Raw genomic sequence first — 23,715 nt, 5'->3', positions numbered from 1 at the left:
ACTTTAAAGATACATCACATTCAGCTACATAGTATAATGTTCAATTTGTGGGTTTATGAAAACATGCAAAATCTACAGGCAGGAGAAAGCCAGCTGGCCCATCTAGCCTGCCCCATACTATGATGGCCAGAGTATCTGTAGTATAAGAACAACAAAGAACAAAGAACAATACAGCACAGGAACAGGCCCTTCGGCCCTCCAAGCCCACGCCGCTCCCCGGTCCAGGATTGAATCCTGAATCCAGGATCCCCGCCCAATTTTCCAGCCTATCTACATCCTAATATCCTATCCACCGAGCTGTCCCTCACAGCTACGATGCTTTGTTCATCACAACCTATTAACTCACCCCCACCCCCCCCATTCCAGACCATGTGATCTCCAGGGCGAGGCGAAAACCCAGAGTGAAAACCCCAGGGCCAATATGGGGAAAAAAAAATCTGGGAAATTCCTCTCCGACCCCCTGAGGCGATCAAAACGAGTCCAGGAGATCACACTGGCCCTGATCAGAAAATGCTTCCCAACCCTATTCATTTCCACTTCTGCTTTACGAACACCATCTGAATTCCCTGCCCCCGAGACAGGTTCCCAACTATCCGCAGTCTCGCTCTGTACTGGCACCAGCAAGATGATCATAGAATGAAGCCTTGAAACGAGAAACAAAGAACAATTAGCCCGCGCCGCTCCCTGGTCCAAAGCTTTTGAGCTTTGACAAAGGGTCATCGGGACTCAAAACGTCAGCTCTTTTCTCTCCTTACAGATGCTGCCAGACCTGCTGAGATTTTCCAGCATTTTCTCTTTTGGTTTCAGATTCCAGCATCCGCAGTAATTTGCTTTTATTATTAAGACATTGAAGATCTTTGTGCGATGTACCAAACTACACACATCTTACAACCTAGTGGCAACTATATAAACAGCCCAGAGCTTCACAGAAGTTGGAGAAGAAATTTAAAACCTGGAAGACTGAAAAAGTAGCATTTGACCTAACAAAGAGCAGCAAAAATGAAGGTGCAAAATGAGATCACCAGAGAAAAGCTTCAAAGCAGGAGTGGCAGCAGATGCTAGAAATAAAACTCCTTGCTGCAGCAGGACATTCTATTGAATCCCATGGATGTTCATCGTCAATACCCAAAGACTGCAGAGGGAGAAGATCTAGCAGGGCTAAACGAAAAAAAAACTGAAGTTCTTGGCCAGAACAAGGTTTTAAAACAGCTGTTAAGTCAACAGCAGTCATTACTGTACAGAATGGCTTAAGGCTGTGACTACAATGACCTGAAATCGGAGCTAACCAGTTGTAGTCAGGCTGGCAGATGATGCACTCTCAGACATGCTTCAAGCTAAGGAAGATTTCACCCTTGAAATGGCCATTCAGACTGCCAGGCAATTCAAAATCCATTTACAGCACAAAACCATCTTAAGGGGAGAAGGCAAGCCATGGTACAAAACATCCTCCACTGTCCAGCTAGTAAAATCACTTTAACCTGTGCTTACCCCTCTCTCCACTCACATTGTCTGTACTTTTAAGACTTGATTACATGTAAAGACTCGCATTCCAACCATTATTTTGTAAATTGAGTTTATGTCTTCATATACCCTATTTGTGAACAGAACTCCCACTTACCTGATGAAGGAGCAGCGCTCCAAAAGCTAGTGGCTTGTGCTACCAAATAAATCTGTTGGACTTTAATCTGGTGTTGTGAGACTTCTTACTGAGCTAGTAAAAGAGCAGAGAAACAGCCCAGGCCAAGGGAAGCAATACCCTAACCAACCACCAGATGGTAGGTGACCATGCCAGCGCTGTGGAACCAAGAGACGGTAAGAAGTCTCACAACACCAGGTTAAAGTCCAACAGGTTTATTTGGTAGCAAATACCATAAGCTTTCGGAGCACTGCTCCTTCGTCAGATGGAGTGGAAATGTGCTCTCAAACAGTGCAAACAGACAAAATCAAGTTGCAGAATACTGATTAGAATGCGAATCCTACAGCCAGCCAGGTCTTAAAGGTACAGACAATGTGGGTGGAGGGAACATTAAACACAGGTTAAAGAAATGTGTATTGTCTCCAGACATGACAACCAAGAGACCCCAGGGGTGTGATCAGTGTCCAATTGTCTCAGCACTGTGTTTTAATTGCAACCACATAGGACACTTCAGAAAGCTACGCAAAGCTAACACAATCAGATACACAGATGATCCCAAGATGATTCATGAGCTGAAGTCTCACGCCAAGAAGAAACACAACCATGCTTCTTTAGTGAAGTCAAAGATCGAGGATTTTCATTCTGGAATGCGGACATCTTAGTTAATGGTCATCTCACAAACATTAAATTGGACATGGGAGCCAGTGTTACGGTCCAAGGAACCATGGGTGGTGACCCAACGGCTGGTTCCACCCACAGCCATATGGAGCAGGCGGCACCAGGCTCACGGTGAAAGGTACCCTGAAGGTGACACAAAGAGACACTGTTCATTGTCCACAACCAAGAATGTTTCCTTTTAAGCCGAAAAGCCTGTGTTGACCTCAACCTCCTTCAGAAAATCGACATGATTCACCAGCGAGGAGCTGGTTCCAAACTTAAAAAGAAGTTCCCGAAACTCTTCACCAGATGGGGTGGCTGAGGACCACATAAAGGATTATACTGAGGGAGGATACTAATCCCATGTGTCCGTTCACACAACGAGAAATACCTCATCCACTCATGAAGCAAGTGCAGCAACAGCTGGATGAAATGACAAAATGGGCGTCATCTCCCCTGTCACTCAGCCAACTGAAAGGTGTCCCACAATGGTTCCCCTCCAAAAAGCCCAACCGGTCCATCTATCTGCGTCAACTTGACACAGCTCAATAAAGCCCTGGTGAGAGGTGTCCACTGATGGCATTGGTAGACAGCAGCCTGATCAAACTCTCTAAAGACACAATGTTTTCAAAACTCAATGCTAACAGCAGCTTTTGGTAACTTGTACTTGATGAAAACTCCAGATTTCTGACCACATTCATCACCCCAGGCGGATCTTGCTTCAACAACATACTGTTCAGGATGACCTCCACACCAGAAATCTGTCAGTGCACAATGTCAGTCACTTTGCAAGGACTAGAGGGTGCCACCTGCCATATGGACAAGGTTTTGGCCTATGGCATAACAGTGGAAGAACATGACAAAAGGCTGACAGTAGTGCTAGAATGCTTACAGGTAACAGGGCTGACACTGAATGACCTCATCTTGCACCATCCCCTTCATTGGCAAAGAGCACACCATTCAGGGCACTTTCTACCAAGGCAGGTGCGGCAAGCTGCGAAATGTCCGACTCGGGCTATCCACCTCGATGGCAAAAATCCAGCCCTATATCTCTGACAGCAGCCGATCTCTTCTTCCGGCTCTAGGAATGTAAAAGCTGGATCGCCATGAATGGAAAGCACTACAGGATGCAACTAATTGATATATAAATACACCCAGCAAGAGAGCCAATCATCCTCAATACAATGTGTTTCTCTGGGAATCTTTGATACATTAGGGCGGCACGGTAGCACAGTGGTTAGCACTGCTGCTTCACAGCTCCAGGGTCCTGGGTTCGATTCCTGGCTCGGGTCACTGTCTGTGTGGAGTTTGCACATTCTCCTCGTGTCTGCGTGGGTTTCCTCCGGGTGCTCCGGTTTCCTCCCACAGTCCAAAGATGTGCGGGTTAGCTTGATTGGCCAGGTTAGAAATTGCCCCTTAGAGTCCTGGGATGTGTAGGTTAGAGGGATTAGCAGGTAAATATGTGGGGGTATGGCCTGGGTGGGATTGTGGTCGGTGCAGACTTGATGGGCCGAATGGCCTCCTTCTGCACTGTAGGGTTTCTATGATTTCTATTAACTAACTCAGGACCTGTTTCTGAAGCTGAAAGATTGATAGGGGAATGTGCCTTTACTTTTTGAATTCTTATTTAGTTGATATTCTATACAGAATGGAGAATATTATCAGTAGTTATGAGAAACACTAGCCAATCTCACTTAGATTTTCACATCTATTCCAACAATTGGAAGTGAGTCGGAAGACAAGAATCTAATTAAAGGTTTCAAATAACATCACAAACTTTGGGCAGGGAATTCAGAGTTTCAGGTTCAAGGCCTGATTCTGTTTTTCCAATTGGTGTGGCACGGGCAGGGAGTGCATGGAGGAAAATATAATTGCACATTATTTGTGAGTGCTTATTTCATTTTGAATTCTGTTTTTATTGGCAGTGTAGCTCCTGTTTGGCATGTCTATCAAATATGCTGTTATTTACAGGAATGGATATTGATGCCTTATGATAGTGACGAAAGGGTGCAGCAATTTTAAATCTACTATTGATTCTCTGTGTATACCACAGTCACTCTGTGTTGAAATCAAATGCAGTAAATCTTTCCTCTAATACTTCCTCAGGGAGCCATGTGAGGCCGTTTTGTGCACATTCTTTATGTCTCAAGGAACTGTAGCTGAATTCAATTGTGCTTTATTTGAAAGCAGTGGTGCTAGATATCTGAGCTCCGTCAATGCGTTAGTTGTCAAGTATATAATGCAGATGTTAAATGGGATGAACAAAATTGGAACCTGGACATCTCATGCAGATTCATATTTAATCACATTCTTTTTAATTAAACTGTCCTTGTCATTTCAAATGTTTCTCATCTTCAATTTTCAGGGCAACAAGCAGTTGTTGAACAACTATCCTGTCTATATCACCAGTAAGCAGTGGGATGAAGCTGTTAATTCATCTAAAAAGGATGGCCGTCGACTTCTCCGTTACCTCATTAGATTTGTGTTTACAACAGATGAACTGAAGTATTCATGTGGACTGGGGAAAAGGAAACGGTCGATGCCGCTGGGAGAGCCAGGCCCTGAACGACGCCCTCTTGATCCAGTCAAAGTGACCTGTCTCCGAGGTATAAATTAATGTTCTGTGTACATAGTTACAGGGTACATGTCGAATCAGTACAGTTGATTCAATAGAGGGGGCTGGCTGTGGGTCAATTCTAAGTCAAAATTGATTCAAAGGCAGAAGGTTGAGAGGCATCCCATGCCAGAGACTTGAGCATAAAAGATAAGCTGATACTTCATTGAAGTACTGAGAGAATGCTGCGATGTTGGAGCTGCTACCTTTCGGGGGAGATGTTAAACTAAGGCTCTTCATAGGTAAATGTAAAAGATCCCGTGATACCATAGTGCTGAAGAGCAGGAGAGTTCTGCCCAATGTTTATCCTTCAGCCAACACCACTAAGAACACATTAAAAAGTCTTTCTATTCTTTCTTTTCCTATTACTCATTCACTGGTTGTGGAGGTCACTGACTGGGTCAGCATTTATTCCCCAATCACTAATTGTCCTTTGAGAAGGCAGTGGTTCTTGAGTACAACTGAGTGGCTTGCTAGGCCATTTCAGAGGGTAGTGAAGAGTCAGCCATATTGCTGAGAGCCTGGAGTCACAAATAGGCCAGACTGGGTACTGGTGGCAGGTTTCTTTCCTAAAGGACATTCGTGATGGTTTTTTACCACAATCCAGTAGTTTCATAATCACCATTACTGATACTTAGCTATCCTAGTTATATGTAGGGCCTGGGTCCTACTGAGTCATAGGGCTGAATTTTCCCATTCCTATGGTGACAGATTCAGGAATGGGGTCACACCCAAGTGCACAAGAAATAGAAGCAGGAGTAGGCCACCAGGCCGTTTAAGCCTGCCCTGCCTTTCAACACGATCATGGCTGATCTCTGCCAGCCTCAATTCCTTTTCTATGTCATTCCCTATAGTCAGGAGGAAAATAGAGAATCTCACATCAAGGGTAACTCTCCATGAAATTCCTCCCTTGTGAGATCTTCCTGAGACAGGGTTTGTCAGCACTAGCTACCAGCCCAGCAGCAGAGGGTAATTACTTGGGCTCACTAAGTGTCCACTATGGAACTAATTGGTGCCACCATCAGCATCGTCCTGGTAGCAGAGGTTCCCCCCATCTCTGAGGCCGATGTCCAGCAGGTGTCCGGAAATGTCACCCCAGCAGGAGGCAGACCCATTCCTTCACTGTCGCTGGGTCAAAATCTTGGAATTCCCTCCCTAACAGCACCTACAGCACATGGATGGCAGCAGCTCACCATGACCTTCTCAACAGGAATTAGGGATGGGTAATAAAAATGCTGGCCTAGCCAGTGATGCCCACAGCCCATGAAGGAAAACAAAGGCTGGAGAGGTTGGTAGCGGTTGTTGGGGGTGTGGGGTCTACAACATATCCTTCAATCTCCCCTATCAGAGATATCGATGTCCGAGGGTCACAGCTGCAGTTACAGGCTGCCATGTGGAGGGCTTCCCTCTTCATAACAATGGCTTGGCAGGTTTGGTCACACTTTTTTACTATTTATAATTTTTCAGCGGGTATCCACTTTAGGACTGCAGGTCCTCTGAATCGGCCTCCAGGTTCCCTGGTCCGTCCACTGCCATTAATTGGACAGGCCTGTCAGAGAAAGCTTTCTAATTGACCACCTCCAGGAAGGTCACACCCGACATTCCACAGTGATCACTTGCAGGTTGAAGCTGCTATCGAAATGCTGAAGCAACCAGGAAAATTCACCCCGTACAGAGTGGGCATCTCAGTTCTTGATCTGTTGTGAATGAGCTGATTCAACTGAGCCACCAGCTGGCAGATATGTATGGTCAGCCTTCATGTCCCTCAGTGTTGGCCCAGGGTTTCACACATACTCACTCCCATGAATTCTGCTGAACATGCACAGATATTGTGTGAGGATAAGACTGAGTTCAGTTCTGATGCCACTTACAACAAATAATCTGGCAGTGTTCACATGGGCTCACATATGAAAATCTGCCACTTGCAGCAAAACACCTGGGTGAAGTATCTTTTGCAGCACTGCGCATAAGCAAGAATAGGTACCACTGAGAAAATAAAATAAGTGTACTAGCAAGGGAGAGGGGGGGGGGGTGACAGATTTATTTAGAAACATTTGCTGTCTTTAATTAACCTTAATCCTGTTCGTCAACCTTTGGCTTGGGAGGCTCCATTATTTCAGTCCTGTTCTGTCGTTTCCTATAGCATTGAAGACAATGTCAAGCCTCTGAGTTCTACACTGGTTAAACAGCTGCCAATGGCATTTAATATATTTTATATGTCTAATTAAGCTTAAGCAGTTTTCCAATCAGTCTGGTCCCTGTGTGTGACCTGCTGTTACTCAGCGGGGCAACCTTAGATTAAAGTTACTGAGAGTATAAGGCAAAGCAGAAAACACCAGGCAGCATCTGTGAAGAGAACAGCTAAGTTGGAGTTTTAGTCTTGGACCCTCCTAGAGAACTGGAAGATATTAAAGCATTTATGAAGGAACTGAACTAAGGGCAGAGGGAGGGAAAATAGACTCGTGGCTGCATTTTCCCTGTCCTGCAGAGATGGGTTTGGAAGTGGGCTTGGAAGCAAGATGAGAGAATCTCATGTGAGGAGGACTCCCCACCACAGGTCCTGCTCCAAGTGATCATATCAGAGACAGGTCTGATCAACACTGGTTACCCAGTCTGCAACAGCAAGTAGCCAATGATCATCAATTCAGTCCCCACTTGGAGGCAGATTGGTTACACTACTGGAATCTTCCCTACAATGGATGGACCCAGCACTGTGATCGAAGCCCAGCAGAAAGCCTAGTGCTAAAGAGCCCTTTTTAATTCTCCAAGTTATCCACTCATGGCCCCACCAACCCCCATACCTCCTGGCAACCCACCTTGAAGCATGTTTCCTTTTACAGTTTTATAACTCTTCAGAGGACACCTGCATCTTGAGGTGCCCTTGCATTCTCCTACCCACATCTGTAGCCTCCTTGCCCTGTGGGACTGCCAGCTGGACATCACTGCAGGCCCTCTGATTGGGTCTGCCAGTCTCCTGGTCCGTCCACTATCCTTAATTGCGCAGTTACCTGGAGGTAACTTCTTAACGGTTCCCAACCTGAATTGATGCCAATGTCAGGGTCCCGAAACGCTCGGCCAAATACAGCCCATACATTCATCCAAACATGAGCAAAGAAACAGAACAACCTGAAAAATGTGCTTACTTTAAAATCCAAGAAAGACTCTCTGTGAAGAATGTCTAACTATTAGCTAATGATAAACAAATGATCTGAAACTGTGCAGGTTCTGTAAAATTGCTATTGATTACTCTGCATTAAGTTTTCTTTGAATTGAAAGTCGGAAACACTGGATTTGGGGACAGAGGAAAATTGTCCAGAGAACAGGGGGCTGATATACACTGAGGCAGCACAACTCATTATTAATCTCATATTAGACTGCATGCTTTGAACACTGACCCCTCAGTTTTGGTCACCTTCTTTGAGGAAGGATGTGGAGGCACTGGAGACGGTTCAGAAGAGATTCACTAGATTGATTCCAGGTTTGAAGGGGCTGTCATATGAGGAGCAGTTCAGTAGCTTGGGCTTGTAGTCGCTGGCGTACAGAAGAATGAGGGGGGATTTGATTGGTTAAAGTAAATGTTAACCAAATGTTCCGCCTTCTAGAACAGTCGAGGACAAGAGGTCATAGTTGTAAAGTAAGAGGGGGGGAGGTTCAAGACAGAGATAAGGAGAAGCTACTTCTCACAATGGATCTCACTTCCCCAGAGTGCAATGGATGCAGAATCAATCAATGGATTCAAGAAAGAGATAGATAACTATTTGATCAAAAGCAGGATAAAAGGCTATGGGGAAAGACAGGGAAGTGGAGTTAGGATGAGTTGGAGATCAGCCTGCTCATATAGAATGGTGGACTGGGCTGGGAGGGCTGAATTGCCTCCTCTCATTCCTAATTCCCATGTTCTAGTTCTCTTTTAAAAATACACTAGGTTTAACCAGAGTCCACAATGTCTTTCTTGTCATTACCTTCAGGATTTACTTTGTAAAAGAGCACAATGAAGCCAACCAAATGTCTGCTGTGCTTCTTTAAGTAGTAGTAGCTTACCTGATTAAAGTTGAAAGTTCCAAATGCAATTTTCAAGGAAAGCCATCATTACATCAAGCTCTGTGTCTCCAAACTTGCCACACAGAATACAGACATCATCTCAGTAACTTTTCCCACAAATATGTTTATGAAATCACTGTTCTGATTGAGCATTATTGCTGAAATGAAGATCAAGCATGCAGATTTTAAATTTAAAAATACATACTTTTGTCACAAGCATCCGTCAACTTATTTTCCCAAATATTTGGATATCTATTTTTTTTGTTGATTAAGCCAATTAAAAGCAAGAAGACAGGTCATTTAATTTTGTTCCAAAAACTTTTTTTTAACTAAAATGTGTGAGTCTGTGTGCTAGGACAGGGAAAAATTATTTTGGGAAGAAATTATGAATTGTTTGCCTGCATTCACCCTCCATCCCTTCTCTGGTGAGTTTTTAAAGGGAATTAGTTACATGAAAAAGAGGAATGGGCTTCTCGGCCTTTTGGCTGGGATCGGGTGTGGTGTGGTCGGCAGCCCATGGTCGGCCGCACTTGGTTGGGGTCATTGGGTTGCACTGGGGCTTCATATGTTTCATTTGAAGCAATTTTTTAAAGCGGCATCTCGGCCTTTTGGCTAAGATGCAAATGAGCTCAAGTCTTGGAGGAGGAACCTCCCCCTTCTCCAATCAGCTTGGCTCATGTAGATCAGGCCCAGGACAGGGTGATTTTGGTCTCCCGTCCTGTCTTGTCAGCCTGGATCTGAAATGTCTCAACTTGTTGAGACTCTGAATTGGATTTGATTTGATTGAATTGGAAAAGTATATTTTTTAAAAATTCCTCTAGAAGGGACTCATGATACCAGGTGCCTCATGCTGTCTCCCTCTATATCTATTAACGTTTCTGCTGTGTCTGCCTCTTAAAGCATTAATCTCCATGCGCAACCCTCTATATTACATCCTGACTTAGTACGGCCATCAGATTTATCTGCTGACTTCATACTGATGTTACAATAAATAGCATCAGTTTGAATGCTTTTCTCTTGTTTCAGGTTGTCTTGTTTCCAATCTTTGTGTTTAAATCTAGTGGCTATTTACATCAGCATTTCATATAGAAATCAAACCCTCCCATGTATTTTTCCTTCATTTATGCTACACCACCTTGATAACCTTTGAGTTGTTGTGTCAATCTATTGCATGCACCCTCTATACACTAAAACCAAAGAACCTTTAATATTATACAGCAGTGTTGTGGAGAGCATGTATTTGGTGTACTGCCTTAAGTAACACTTAATTATTCCCTCCTGTTGAACCAATAAATGTGACCCATATCAGGTGCCAGATTTTCTCATTATGCCTATATCTACTCTGCCAGTAGCCTGCAGCTGGACCTCACAACTGTCCATCCGCCAGCTGCAATTCTAGGCCACAGTTCTCCAGACCATGATCACAGTAACTGAGACACAATAGTTTTTATTATAAATGATTTCCCTGCTCACACTACTTTTACAGAGTCTGGTGGGGCCAGGGTACAACAGCACTCTTTTTATTTTCATAAAAATCAAAATCTTAGGTAACATTCCTTAAGGGAAAGTAGAAAGCTGGACCTACATGGTGCTTTTTCATGTCCTTGGGTTGCTCCAAAGCACTTCACAATCAATAGATAACTTCAAAGTTGTCACAGTTGCCTTGTAGGCAAATGTGGCTGGCAATGTGTAGGGTGTAGATCCATACAGCAAATGAAATGAAGAAACAAACAGCTAATCTGTGTTTTTTATGTTGTTTGAATGAAGATTTTTTTCTCGGATATCAGGAGAATGCTTAGCCCTTCTTGATAATTCTAAGTTTTGAAGTTGTCATCCTTGTTTTCAGATTCCTCCATTGCCTTGCCCTCCCTATGTTTGTAATCTCTACTGTTGGCATTCCAAGGTCTGGAATACCCTCCCTCAACCTCTCCGCCTGGCTACCTCACTGTCCTCCTTTAAGATACTCCTTCGTATCCATGTATTAGACCAAGCTTTTAACCATCTGACCTATATCACCTTATGTGGCTCAGTGTCATACTTAATGAAGCATTATGGGACACTTCATTCCATTAAAGATGCTAGATAAATATATGTCATTATTAAAAAAGGCCCATGAGATATTTTATGTCTACCTAAACAGCCAGACAGGATTCAGCTTAATATCACGTTCAAAAGACAACAGTCCATTGTACTACACCATCAGCCTAAATTATGTAATAAAGTGGGGTTTAAACCCATGATCATCTAACTCAGTGAGTAATCTCCGAACCAAGCTTGGCAATTGGAAATCGTGACATTTAATTGATTATTACAGTAACGAGCTAATTGAGAGTTGCATTATGAGAATGTACTATCATAATTGGTTCCCTTTGCAGGGAGATGAAACAAATTTAATTTCCTGCTATGCTATGTAACCATGGAATAAAACATTTGAATGTGTTATTCATTCCAGCACAGATCTAGACTGTTGCCAGCAAACTGAGAAGCTGTAAAAATCATTCCATGTTGCTGCCAGTATGCTCAGACAGTATGCCATAGGCAAAAACAACCTTCATCATTCATCATTCTTGATTGGGCTGCTCAAAAACCACATGGGATCATTGAATCAAGTAGAGGCATGGAACAAATGGCAAATGTTGATAGGTCTCATGGTTACACCTCTGCTCGATTCTGGGCTTTAGAATGAATGTCAAAGCCTTGAAGAGAAGAGGGATGAAGTACTTATGTGGGAAGACCAGAGAAATTGGGGTTGTTCTCCTCAGAGCAGAGAAGACTAAAGGGAGATTGGATAGAGATATTCAATGCAATGACAGGTTTTTGACAGAGGAAATACAGAAAAAACTGCTTTTTGGTAACCAGAAGACACAAACTTAAGATAACTGGCAACAAATATAGGGCAGGTTTGAGGAAAACAGTCATTATATAGGTAGTTGGTGTGCTGTGGAGTGCACTGCCTGGGAAGGTGGTGGAAGCAGATTCACTGGTAACTTTTAAAAGGCAATTGGAAATATAGTGCTGAATTTTTAGGCCCTGATGGGGAGGCCAGCATGGGCAGGTGCAGTATTTCTTGCTGCCGCTGGTGTGTCAGTTTGCCGGCTCCATCCCACCAAAGACTTTTTTCCTGGAGACAGGATCAGGAATGGCAAGGTTGCCCACCTACCTGAGATTAAGTAGATTGGCCATGAATGTGTGAGGTTACAGAGATAGGGCAGAGTTGGGCCTAGGTAAGATGCTCTTTCGGAGAGTTAGTGCAGACTCGATGGGCAAAATGCACTGGAGGGATTCTAAACCTATTGTCAGAGGTTGATGTGAATTTTTCAATCAGCTCCAGGCTCCTGGAGGCAACAGGAAATAGGCCAGGTGCCTGGATATGGTGTCACAACAAAGAAAAGAGCAGTACAGCACAGGAACAGGCCCTTCAGCCCATCAAGTCTGTGCCGACACAGATACCTCTCTAATCTAATATTTTCTTGCGTCTATGTGGTCCATATCCCTCTATTCCCTGTCTATTCATGTATCTGTCCAGATGCCTCTTGAACATTGTTATAGAATCTGTTTCCCCCACCTCCTCCGGCAGCACGTTCCAGGCGTTCACCATCCTCTGTGTGAAAAATTGCCCTTACATCTCTTTTAAACTTTCCCCCTCTCACTCTCAACCTATGCCCCCAAGTAATTGACCCTTTGACCCTGGGAAAAGGAATCTAACTATCCACTCTATCCAAGCCTGTCATAATCTTGTAAACCTCGATCAGGTCCCCCTCATCCTCCAAAGCACCAATGAAAACAATCCAAGTTTCTTCAACCTTTCGTCATAGTCCATATCCTCCAAACCAGGCAACATCCTGGTAAATCTGTGTGGTGAACCATCGTTGGTTCCCACTGGATAGTGCTGAGCCAGGGGCTGGCCAGGACTACAAGGATGTACATATGTTACTGTTGGGTTGTGCTATTGTTGCTGTTGGGTTAGGGTGGGGTTGTTACACCTTTGTACTGTAGTGTTGTGGCACATCCCAGTCGGGCTCCGCCTCCTGGGAGAGGTATAAGAGTCCCTGCTCTGGCCGGGACCCCTTCAGTCTGGGATAGTGTATATAAGTTCTGGTAGCTTCGTTAACAGTAAATAAAAGCCTTTCATTTACTGAGCTTCAAGTCTAGTGTCTGAATAGCGCATCAATTTTATTTACTGTCGTTAAACTCTCGTCGGAAAAAAAAAGAGAGAGAGTATGGAGCAAATTCTGAAGCCGGAACGCCTTACGCTAGATCCACGTGCGGTGGGCGCTTCTAACACCTTCGACCACTGGCTGAAGAGTTTCGAAGACTACCTGGCAGCCTCCGCAGCGGTCACCACAGATGATGACAGACTCCGGGTCCTCCATGCGAGGGTAAGCGACACTGTCTACCTCGCGATCCGTGCGGCCACTAATTATCCTAAGGCCCTCGAGCTTCTAAAGAAGCGCTATACCAAACCACCTAACGAGATACACGCTCGTTACCTCCTAGCCACTCGACGACGGCAGTCTGGCGAAACGATGGAGGACTATGCCAATGAGCTCCTACAGCTAGCCAGGGGCTGTGACTGCAAAGCTGTGTCGGCTGAGCAGAGCATGTACGACCTCGCCCGAGATGCGTTTGTGGCCGGGGTCGGATCGTCGTACATTCGACTTAAACTGTTGGAGAAGGGTAACCTTAATCTTACCCAGGCCAGCGAGTTAGCAGAGATGCTCGAGTCGGCCTCCAAGAGCTTAGTTTTATATCCGGAGGACCATGTGGAGACAACGTGGCAGGAGCAATCGCAAATCCCTCCTCGTCCCTCGGGTTCGAAATGCTGTGTAATGGCATGCTCCCATTCGGGCCAGACGACGGCTGCAGCCCCGAGCGGCCCGCGGTGCTATTTCTGTGGAGGAGCGAAGCATACTCGGCAAAAGTGTCCCGCTAAAGCTGTGTTGTGCACCGCATGCGGTAAAAAAGGGCATTATTCAAAAGTGTGCCGATCTAAACCCAGGAACGGCAGTGCAGCCTGCGATTCTTCAGAGCTCGGGTCTTCTTCGTCGAAGTTGTCGCGGGGTTCGTCCACGTGCGAGACCAGGACGACGCCATTACGGTCGACGGAGTCGGAGGAGTATGACCACCAGGGGTCGCTGAGTTTGGCGCCCTCACCCACGTGCAATTCATGGGGGCAGCCATGTTGGTCGACACTGACCATGAACAACCAGCAGGGGTCCTCCTCATCGACTTCAGCTGCCTGCAGTGGCGCTCATGAACCAACGGTGGCGTCGATCATCCTGGACCAGGCCAAGCCTCATAGACTTGACAAATCTATGATGAATATCCAGGTAAATAACCACGTGGTTTATTGTCTGTTTGACAGCGGGAGCACTGAGAGCTTTATCCACCCAGACACTGTGAAGCAGTGTGGACTCCAGATTCAACCTGCCAAACAGACAATCTCTATGGCATCAAGGTCCCGGTCTGTTGCCGTGCTAGGGAGTTGCGTGGTAACCTTGAAGGTGCAAGGCACAGTTTACGAGCGTTTCAAGCTCCTTGTGTTGCCGTATCTTTGCGCGCCAATACTTCTCGGACTAAACTTCATGGTCCACTTGAGGAGTGTAATCCTACAGTACGGTGGGCCACTGCCTTCACTGGCAGTGGGAAAGCAGCAGCAGCCTCCAAATTGCCCAACGCCTGTAGCCTCTCGACGCTGAAGATCACCACACCCTCCCTGTTCCAGAATCTTGTGCCAGGCTGCAAGCCCATCGCGACTAAAAGTAGGCGTTACAGCACTGAGGATCGGATCTTCATTAGATCTGAGGTTCAGCGGCTCCTCAAAGAAAGGATCATACAACCCAGTGCTAGTCCGTGGAGAGCGCAGGTCGTGGTGGTCAAGAACGGGAACAAACCCCGGATGGTCATTGACTACAGTCAGACCATTAACCGATATACGCAGCTGGATGCGTATCCCTCCCGCGCATATCTGAAATGATCAATCAGATTGCGCAGTACCGGGTGTTCTCCACGATAGACCTCAAGTCTGCCTACCACCAACTCCCCATTCGCCCAGAGGACCGACAATACACGGCTTTTGAGGCGGATGGTCGCTTGTATCACTTTCTCAGGGTTCCCTTTGGTGTCACCAATGGGGTCTCGGTCTTCCAGCGTGCAATGGACCAAATGGTGGACCAGAACGGGCTGCGGGCTACCTTTCAGTACCTGGATAATGTCACCTTCTGCGGCCATGACCAGCAGGACCACGACACAAACCTCCTGAACCTCTAACGCACTGCATCTCGCCTGAACTTGACCTACAACAGGGAGAAATGTGTGTTTCGTACGCGCCGTTTAGCCATCCTAGGATACGTGGTGGAAAACGGGGTCATTGGCCCTGATCCAGACCGTATGCGCCCCCTTTCTGAACTTCCCTTACCTGCTAGTGCAAAAGCACTGAGAAGATGCTTAGGCTTCTTCTCTTATTATGCGCAGTGGGTTCCCAACTACGCGGACAAAGCCCGTCCGCTCATTAAGTCCACGACTTTTCCCTTAACGCCAGAGGCCCGATTGGCCTTCGATAAATTGAAAGCCGACATCACGAAAGCTACGATGCACGTTGTAGACGAGTCCATCCCCTTTCAGGTGGAGAGCGATGCATCTGATTTCGCCCTGGCCGCCACACTTAACCAGGCGGGCAGGCCCGTCGCATTTTTTTCCCGCACCCTCCAAGGCCCCGAAATTCGGCACTCAGCGGTGGAAAAGGAGGCCCAGGCCATTGTGGAGGCCGTCAGGCACTGGCGCCATTACTTGGCGGGAAAACGGTTCACCCTGATCACGGACCAGCGGTCCGTGGCGTTCATGTTTAACAACACGCAGAGGGGCAAGATCAAGAATGACAAGATCTTGCGGTGGAGAATTGAACTCTCCACCTATAACTACGATATCATGTAACGTCCAGGGAAACTCAATGAACCCTCGGATGCCCTCTCGCGTGGAACATGCGCTAGTATACAGGAGGACCGTTTGCACGCCCTCCATAATGACCTGTGCCATCCTGGGGTCACTCGGCTCTACCACTTTGTAAAAGCCCGCAACCTGCCTTACTCGGTGGAGGATGTCAGGTCGGTAACAAGGAGCTGTCGGGTTTGCGCAGAATGTAAACCGCACTTTTACCGACCTGACCGGGCACATTTAGTCAAGGCCACTCGTCCCTTCGAGAGACTGAGTGTTGATTTTAAGGGCCCCCTTCCCTCAACGGATTGGAATGTGTACTTCCTCAATATCATTGATGAGTACTCTCGGTTCCCTTTTGTTGTTCCCTGCTCTGATACATCCGCTGCCACGGTTATCAAGGCATTCCGTGATCTCTTTACCCTGTTCGGGTACCCCAGCTACATCCATAGCGACAGGGGCTCGTCGTTCATGAGCGATGACTTGAGGCAATACCTGCTCTCATACGGGATTGCCTCTAGTAGGACCACGAGCTACAACCCTAGGGGTAATGGACAGGTGGAACGCGGGAATGCTACAGTCTGGAAGGCTGTCTTACTGGCGTTGAAGTCAAAAGGTCTTCCAGTCGCCCGTTGGCAAGAGGTGCTCCCTGATGCGCTCCATTCTATTCGCTCCCTCCTGTGTACGGCAACCAATGCTACTCCCCACGAGAGGATGTTCTCATTCCCTCGGAAGTCTTCCTCGGGGACCTCATTACCGTCTTGGTTGACGTACTCAGGACCTGTCCTCCTGCGGCGACATGTAAGGGCCCGCTGGTCCGTCCCGTTGGTCGAACAAGTCCATCTCCTCCACGCCAACCCTCAGTATGCCTATGTGGCATACCCTGACGGGCGAGAGGACACGGTCTCGATCCGAGACCTGGCGCCAGCAGGGGACGTAGCAACCCCTGTCGCTCCCATACCCCCTGTAACAAACCCTTTATCTCTTGTTTCTTCCCCGGACACGGCACGGGCAGCATCGGGACCATTGCTTAACCATTTTACTCCCATGTACAGCTTGCCTGAGCCCAGAAGATGGTCGCCACCGCAGGGCGTGTCAGGATCCCCTGGACTACCGTCACCTCAGGGTCAACCGGCCTGTGAGTCCGTGGAAGAACAGCTGGACGCCGCTTTGGGGAGAACGCCACCGCAAGTGCCTACTCCGGTGTCACCGCCGATATTGAGGAGGTCACAACGACGGTGCGGTCCCCCTGACCGTCTGAACTTATAGACTGCTGACACTTTATTCTGTTTTTTGTACCCCGCCAGCCTTTGTTTTCAAAGGAGGGGTGAATGTAGTGAACCATCGTTGGTTCCCACTGGATAGTGCTGAGCCAGGGGCTGGCCAGGACTACAAGGATGTACATATGTTACTGTTGGGTTGTGCTATTGTTGCTGTTGGGTTAGGGTGGGGTTGTTACACCTTTGTACTGTAGTGTTGTGGCACATCCCAGTCGGGCTCCGCCTCCTGGGAGAGGTATAAGAGTCCCTGCTCTGGCCGGGACCCCTTCAGTCTGGGATAGTGTATATAAGTTCTGGTAGCTTCGTTAACAGTAAATAAAAGCCTTTCATTTACTGAGCTTCAAGCCTCGTGTCTGAATAGCGCATCAATCTCTTCTGCACCCTTTCCAATACATGAACATCCTTCCGGTAATGTGGCGACCAGAATTGTACACAATACTCCAAATGAGGCCTAACCAAAGTCTTAAACAGCTGCAACATGATTTTTCAATTCCTATACTCAATGCCCCGACCAATGAAGGCCAGCATGCCATACGTTGCCTTGACCAACTTGTCCACCTAAGTTGCCACCTTCAGAGAACTGTGGATCTGCATGCCTAGATCCCTCTGCATGCTAATATTTCTATAGGGCTCTACCATTTACTGTATACTTTCCTTCTGCAGTAGACCTTCCAAATCGCATCACCTCATATTTGTCTGGGTTAAATTCCATCTGCCATCTTTAGGTCCAGGTCTCCAGCCAACTTATATCCTGCTGTATTCTCTGACAATCTTCCTCACTATCCGCTACTCCCTCAATTTTTGTATCATCTGCAAATTAACTATTCAGATCACCTACATTTTCCCCCAAATCATTTGTATACATTACAAACAAGAGAGGCCCCAGCACTTATCCTTGTGGAACACCGCTTGTCACAGACCGCCAGTTAGAAAAATATCCTTCCACTGTTACTCTCTGCTTTCTACGTCCAAGCCAGTTTTGTATCCATCTTACCAATGGGCTGCATTTAAAGCAGGGTAGTTCAGGATACAGTCGAAGCTCATTCCAACAAGGGGGAAATAAAGGACAAACACGGCTGGAACTCCAGCTTTGACTGAAAATAGGGTTTACACATGGAGGAAGAGGGCATGGCTGAGGTACTAAATAAATATTTTGCATCTGTCTTTACCAAGGATCTGCCTAGAAGGAGGCAGATTCCATCGCAGTTTTCAAAAGGGGATTGAACAATTATTGAAAGAGGAAAAATTGACAGGGCCACAGGAAAAGACAGGGGAGTGAATCCAGCTGAGATACTCTCACAGAGAACTAGTAAAGACATGATGGGCTGAATGGTCTCCTTCTGTCTTTTAGTCATTCTATGAGAGCCCATCCTTCAGCTTTAATCCAGGGAAAACCATTCCCTGGTGACTGTTTTCTCCACAATGCGTGCTCCTATCTCACAGATATCCAGGTTCCGAAACCCACGGAAAAATCCCACCCATAATTGAAAAGGAGAAATTTGCAGGGCTATGCAAGTGGGACTAATTGGACAGATCTTTTAAAGAGTCAACACATGCATATGAACCAAATTGCTTCTTTCTGTGCTATATGGCATATATATTTTAAAAACTATTGCAAAATATTTATGCTGCAGACGATGTGATGAAATGCATTGATTGTATAGTTGGGAAATACTGTCCTGGATGTTGATACACAAAGCTCCTTTAAACTAAAAGACACTTACTTGACATTTTCACTAATTTGCAACATTTCTTTGCAATTTTTTTGGTTTCCTTAATTGCTTTGTGCCACTTGCAGAGTTCATTCGGATGCATTGCACCTCCAACCCAGATTGGTGGATGCCTTCAGAAGAACAAATTAACAAAGTGTTCAGTGATGCTGTGGGGCACGCTCGTCAAGGACGTGCTGTGGGAACTTTCCTTGGTGGCAGCGGCGGCTCCTATTATGAAGGCTTTGACCATCAAATGTCACAGGACGAAATGTTTAAGGGCTGCCATGAAGGCTCTGGAGACTGAGGAACACCAGCGTCCATATAAAACTGCCACATTGGTGTAAAAAATGAATGTATATTAATCTATGGTTGTATTGGTGTTGACACCAACTAGCTATGATGCAAATCAATTTTAAATTAGAACATTTAATTAAAATAACATTTCCTGCAGAAGATATACCAAAAGTGACCTCAGAGGTTAACCTGCTGTGACTGTGATTGATTTGGTTAATATCCATTTCCTGAACACCTGAAGTGCTATCCCAGGACTGGAACTGAGGAACTATATTTAATCTGTCCAAATTAAAACAAAGTAACGTTATGTTCACAATGTTCAACCCAGGTAAGGCAAAAAGAACCTTTGAATTAAAATCACGGATTTTTCTAGAAGGATTAAAGTCAATCCTATCAAAACGTAAAATGGCTTCAGTGCTAAGATTCAACTGAGCCTAACCCTGGACATCTGGGCTTTAGTCAGCTCGTGGGTTAATAGAAAAACTCTGCAATTATAATCTGGAGCTGTCCTTTTATCTGTTCCAATGGTATTGTATTACCGACAATATCTAGAAATATCAAAACAGGAGCTCAGCCCAAAAATCTCAAAGGTACTTTAGATTTGTGCTAATATAGCTTACTGAATCTAGAAATTGATCCTGTTTACTATTGTATAAATTCAATCCTCACCGCAGTTTCAGTTACAAACCTTATTGTGTAGCAATTGACTGGTAGCACTTCAGAAATGTAGCACTCCTGTCAAGGGAATCAAGAAGAAATATCTTTGTCTTCTTTTAGTTGTATGGATCGATGAAAAGAAACTATGAGAGCAGGTAAGTACCATTCCTACAAAAATAGTGATCTGCCAAGTATTTCAGACACAGGCGATGGTTATATTGCACTTTGCTTGAATACCTTCTGTCCACGTATACAAGTGCATTAATGATGAATGTTGTAGTATTTGTATTACTTGTATTAAAAGTAATTTTATCAAGTAAATGAATTTTAAAAGGTAGATAGTAATTATTTTATCCCATGGGAGATGTTTCTTATATACTTACAGATTGACTACTGCATTGGTAAAGTACCCCACGCTGTGTCTATAAAAAGTCAGTTGCACTTGCTGGTTAGTATGACCTTAAAAATATCCTACAATTATCAATACATTTTAATAAACTGCCAGCTCCTAAAATTTAGCATATATAAATAAAGCCAAAAGTAATTGGCCAGGAACTAAGAGGGTGTGTCATTCTAGTTGGAATAATTTATAATTTAAAGTGAAAAGAAAACAAAATAAAGAACATGTTCTGGAGAATAGTTTTCACAGATACTTTTCACAGTGACAATTAACAGAGTATACCATCTGATTATGTATACATGTATACTATATATATATTATATGTAATATATATGTATGTGTGTGCGTTCAGCCCAGATAAAGCAACATTTAAAAACTTAGTGACCTTGTTATCAAAAAATGTGTTTTTCTTACATGATATTGTTTCCTGTAGAGAGGACACAAGTATATCAGTTGGTCGAAGATGCAGCAGGTTTAGGGTTGTGCTGATAGTTACGACGTGATGATAAACAGAAAGACAGAGAATGCCTGCAATCTGTAACAAAAACAGAAAACTGGAAAAGTACCACAGGTTTATCTATATAATGAAGATGCAAGATAGGCCAATGGGTGGCATTTTACAGCCCCTCCTACTGGTGGGATTTTCCAGTCCCGTCAAAGTCAATGCACATTTGGACGCATTTGGACATTTTATGACCCCATGCCCACCACAACAGGGCTGTGAAATTCCACCCAAATATTTTAATTGCAGCACTGGCACCAAAAAGTTGGAAAAGCCCCTCTATACGATGGACCAAAATTTACAAACAGGCATAGGTTGAGTTCAGTTCTATTAATTGTTTTCACAAAGAGGCAGCTAATTGGTTTAATAATCTACTAATACATTGTGAAATTCTGGAAAATGGTGTAAAGTACTTCACGCTGTGAGATAATTTCAAGTCCATTATGGCTTATTGCTGGTCTAGTGTACAACAAGATCATAGCTGGAGATCAATGGGGGCACTAATACTCCTGAGTTGTAAGGTTGTGGACTCAAGTCCACCTCCAGAGACTCCATCACAAGACCTAGTTTGACACATTAGTGCAGTAAAGCGAGATTGTTGTACATGAGAGATGCTGTTTTTCAGATGAAATGTTGAACTGAGGCTCCCTCTGCCCTCTCAGGAATATAAAAGATACCATGACACTTTTGAAGAAGAGCAGGGAATTCCCCCAATGTCCTGTCCAACAATTATCATTCATCTAACGTCACTAGATGAGGCTATTTGGTAGTGATGTCATTGTTGTTTGTGGGACCTTGCTGTGTGCAAATTGACTGCAGTGTTTCCTACATTATAGCACAGTGACTACATTGCAAAATGACTTAACAGTTGCTATAAGGTGCTATCTAAATGTACGTCTTTCTTGCTGCCTGACTGCCATTGCGGATAACATGTATAAGCAACAATACTTTACTCCAGCTTTCTGTTTTAAATTCAGTTGCCATCTCTGAAAGTAGTTAACATATTTCCTTTTGTGTTTCCTTTGCATTGTGGTCAGTTCTACAAAACTTTCTTCAGCCTGGCTGTGCCAGTTCTGTGGACTAAATCATGAATAAAATCACTACAGTGTAAGTGGCAATATCTCAAATTACTTAGTGTTCCTACAATTAATTCTTTGGGAAAATATATCCAGGAGCAGAGTTAACATCTGGGTCAGACTTTCAGCTATTGCTAATGAATTCATAGATTATCTGTTCCATTGGAGGTAATTTTATTTCTCCCATCAATAATTCATTTGTTTGCCTTTCATTTCTCTCAAGTTGTTTGCCCATCAGGGTGCTGTTCCCTGGACATTGGCAGTGGGTTTTCCAAGATGACAATCATTGTGTGTGAACTATAGGTTGAATTTTCCCAGCCTGTGATGGTGAGCTTGGAGCTGCACCTAGACTGCCCCCCCCCCCTCCCTCTCCCCCATCTCCCCCACACATTTCCATGTGTGGAGGCTACCATCTCCATGGAGATGGCTTCCCTGTGGCAAACTGAGGGGAGAATATGTCCATTGGAGTTTAAGGCTCCAAGCTCCAAAGAGAGCACTCCCTTGCATCTACAGCCCAAACAATGCCAATGGGGATGTCCCTTCTTCTCTTTGAAGAATCTAATAGCTTTGCTCCAATAATTTTAATTTTAATACATGCCTTCTAGGATGCCTTCATGTTGAGATATTGTTACTGCTCCCAACCTTCCTCAGCAGCACCCATCTTTCCCAGCAGAGTTGTCAAGGCACCAGGAGTTTCCAGTCCTGTTTGGGCAAGCGACATCAAGAACAGGTATTCTGTCCTTAACAGGCCAATACCGCCAGTAAAGTGTGGGCCATGGAGCCCCATTTTGATCCAGCAACAAAGTCCAGAAGGCTTCAGGCCCAGGAAGTGTTTGAATAGTGAGCATTGATAGGATATTTGGCTATAATTTCAGTCAAGCCTGACAATTACCTAATTTCAGCTGGGGTAGTTATGGTTGTGAAACCCTGGTCAACTTTGGCTCCATTCTAGTTCAAGGGAACCATTGCAAACTGTAGCACTTCCATTGTAATCCCAACAGAGATCGACTAATTCAATACAGATTGAAACCAGCCTTCAGTACACCAGGCAGTGCGTATAAACATCAAATTAGATTCACTGATAGCAGGTTTTCACTTGGGACTCTCACTCAAAGGGAGCATAGGTCAGAGAACTGGGGCAACAGTGACAAACTCACACTCTATTTGGTTGGGGCTCCCTGCTGGGACATGGAATCAGTGAATTTACTCAAAGAAATGAAATCACAAAGACAATCGCCGGAATTTTACCTCCCTACCCACCATGGAATCAGTGGGGGGGTAGGGGGCGGACAATAGAAATGTCTGTTGACCCCAGATGAAATTTTATGGCCTCAGGTTGAGCGAGGCCATAAAATCACGCAAGTGTTTCAATTCTTAATTTTAAAAAGTGCTTTAATTTATAGTATCAGCATTATTCTACTCCGGATGTGTGTTACTTAATACCAATGCCAGGGTACATTTTGACAAGCAATTCTGTTAGCTGTTAACAAATTATTGAACCCCACACCCTTCCATATCATCAAAAAATGCTGCATAAATAACCATGAAATAATTTCACTCTTCATGTCTGAGAGGCAAATTTGTTCTTTAATCCACAACTGATGAGAAATATCATTCATGGGATAATTTTTAAGCATTGAGGTTGAGCACTTTTTCCCATGTTTTTTGCGCTGTTAAAGTGACTGGTCAGTGCAGTGAAAAGTAAACGTATATACTTGTTCTGTTAATTGTAAAGGATTAGTAATGTTAGCATTCTCACACAAGTGTACTTCTCTCTGTCTTAACTAAAAGTGTGCACTGATTTGGAACAGAGACTTTTTGTTATATGTTGGCTCCCTTGTTTTTTTTTAATTTTGATAATGTATGTAGGTCCCAATGTAGGTTCTTCTTTGTCTTGCTGTTGGTTTTAACAC

At 44.8% G+C, this 23,715-nt stretch overlaps 1 protein-coding gene across 1 annotated transcript in view; it reads left to right on the top strand.

The window, feature by feature from the left end:
• Positions 1 to 19,489, top strand: part of bend4 (BEN domain containing 4) — a 44,699-nt gene extending 25,210 nt beyond the window's left edge. The window contains exons 4-5 of the mRNA XM_078225032.1: positions 4,659 to 4,899; positions 18,960 to 19,489. Of these exons, the coding sequence (XP_078081158.1) occupies positions 4,659 to 4,899; positions 18,960 to 19,177 (459 nt within the window). The 3' untranslated portion in view covers positions 19,178 to 19,489. The remainder of the gene's footprint in view (positions 1 to 4,658; positions 4,900 to 18,959) is intronic.
• Positions 19,490 to 23,715: the final 4,226 nt, after the last annotated feature.

Source organism: Mustelus asterias, chromosome 1 (assembly GCF_964213995.1).
Source record: "Mustelus asterias chromosome 1, sMusAst1.hap1.1, whole genome shotgun sequence".
Classification (NCBI taxonomy): Eukaryota; Metazoa; Chordata; class Chondrichthyes; order Carcharhiniformes; family Triakidae; genus Mustelus; species Mustelus asterias.
The sequence above is the reverse complement of the archived record's forward strand: the minus strand, read 5'-3'. Positions and strand labels throughout refer to the sequence as shown.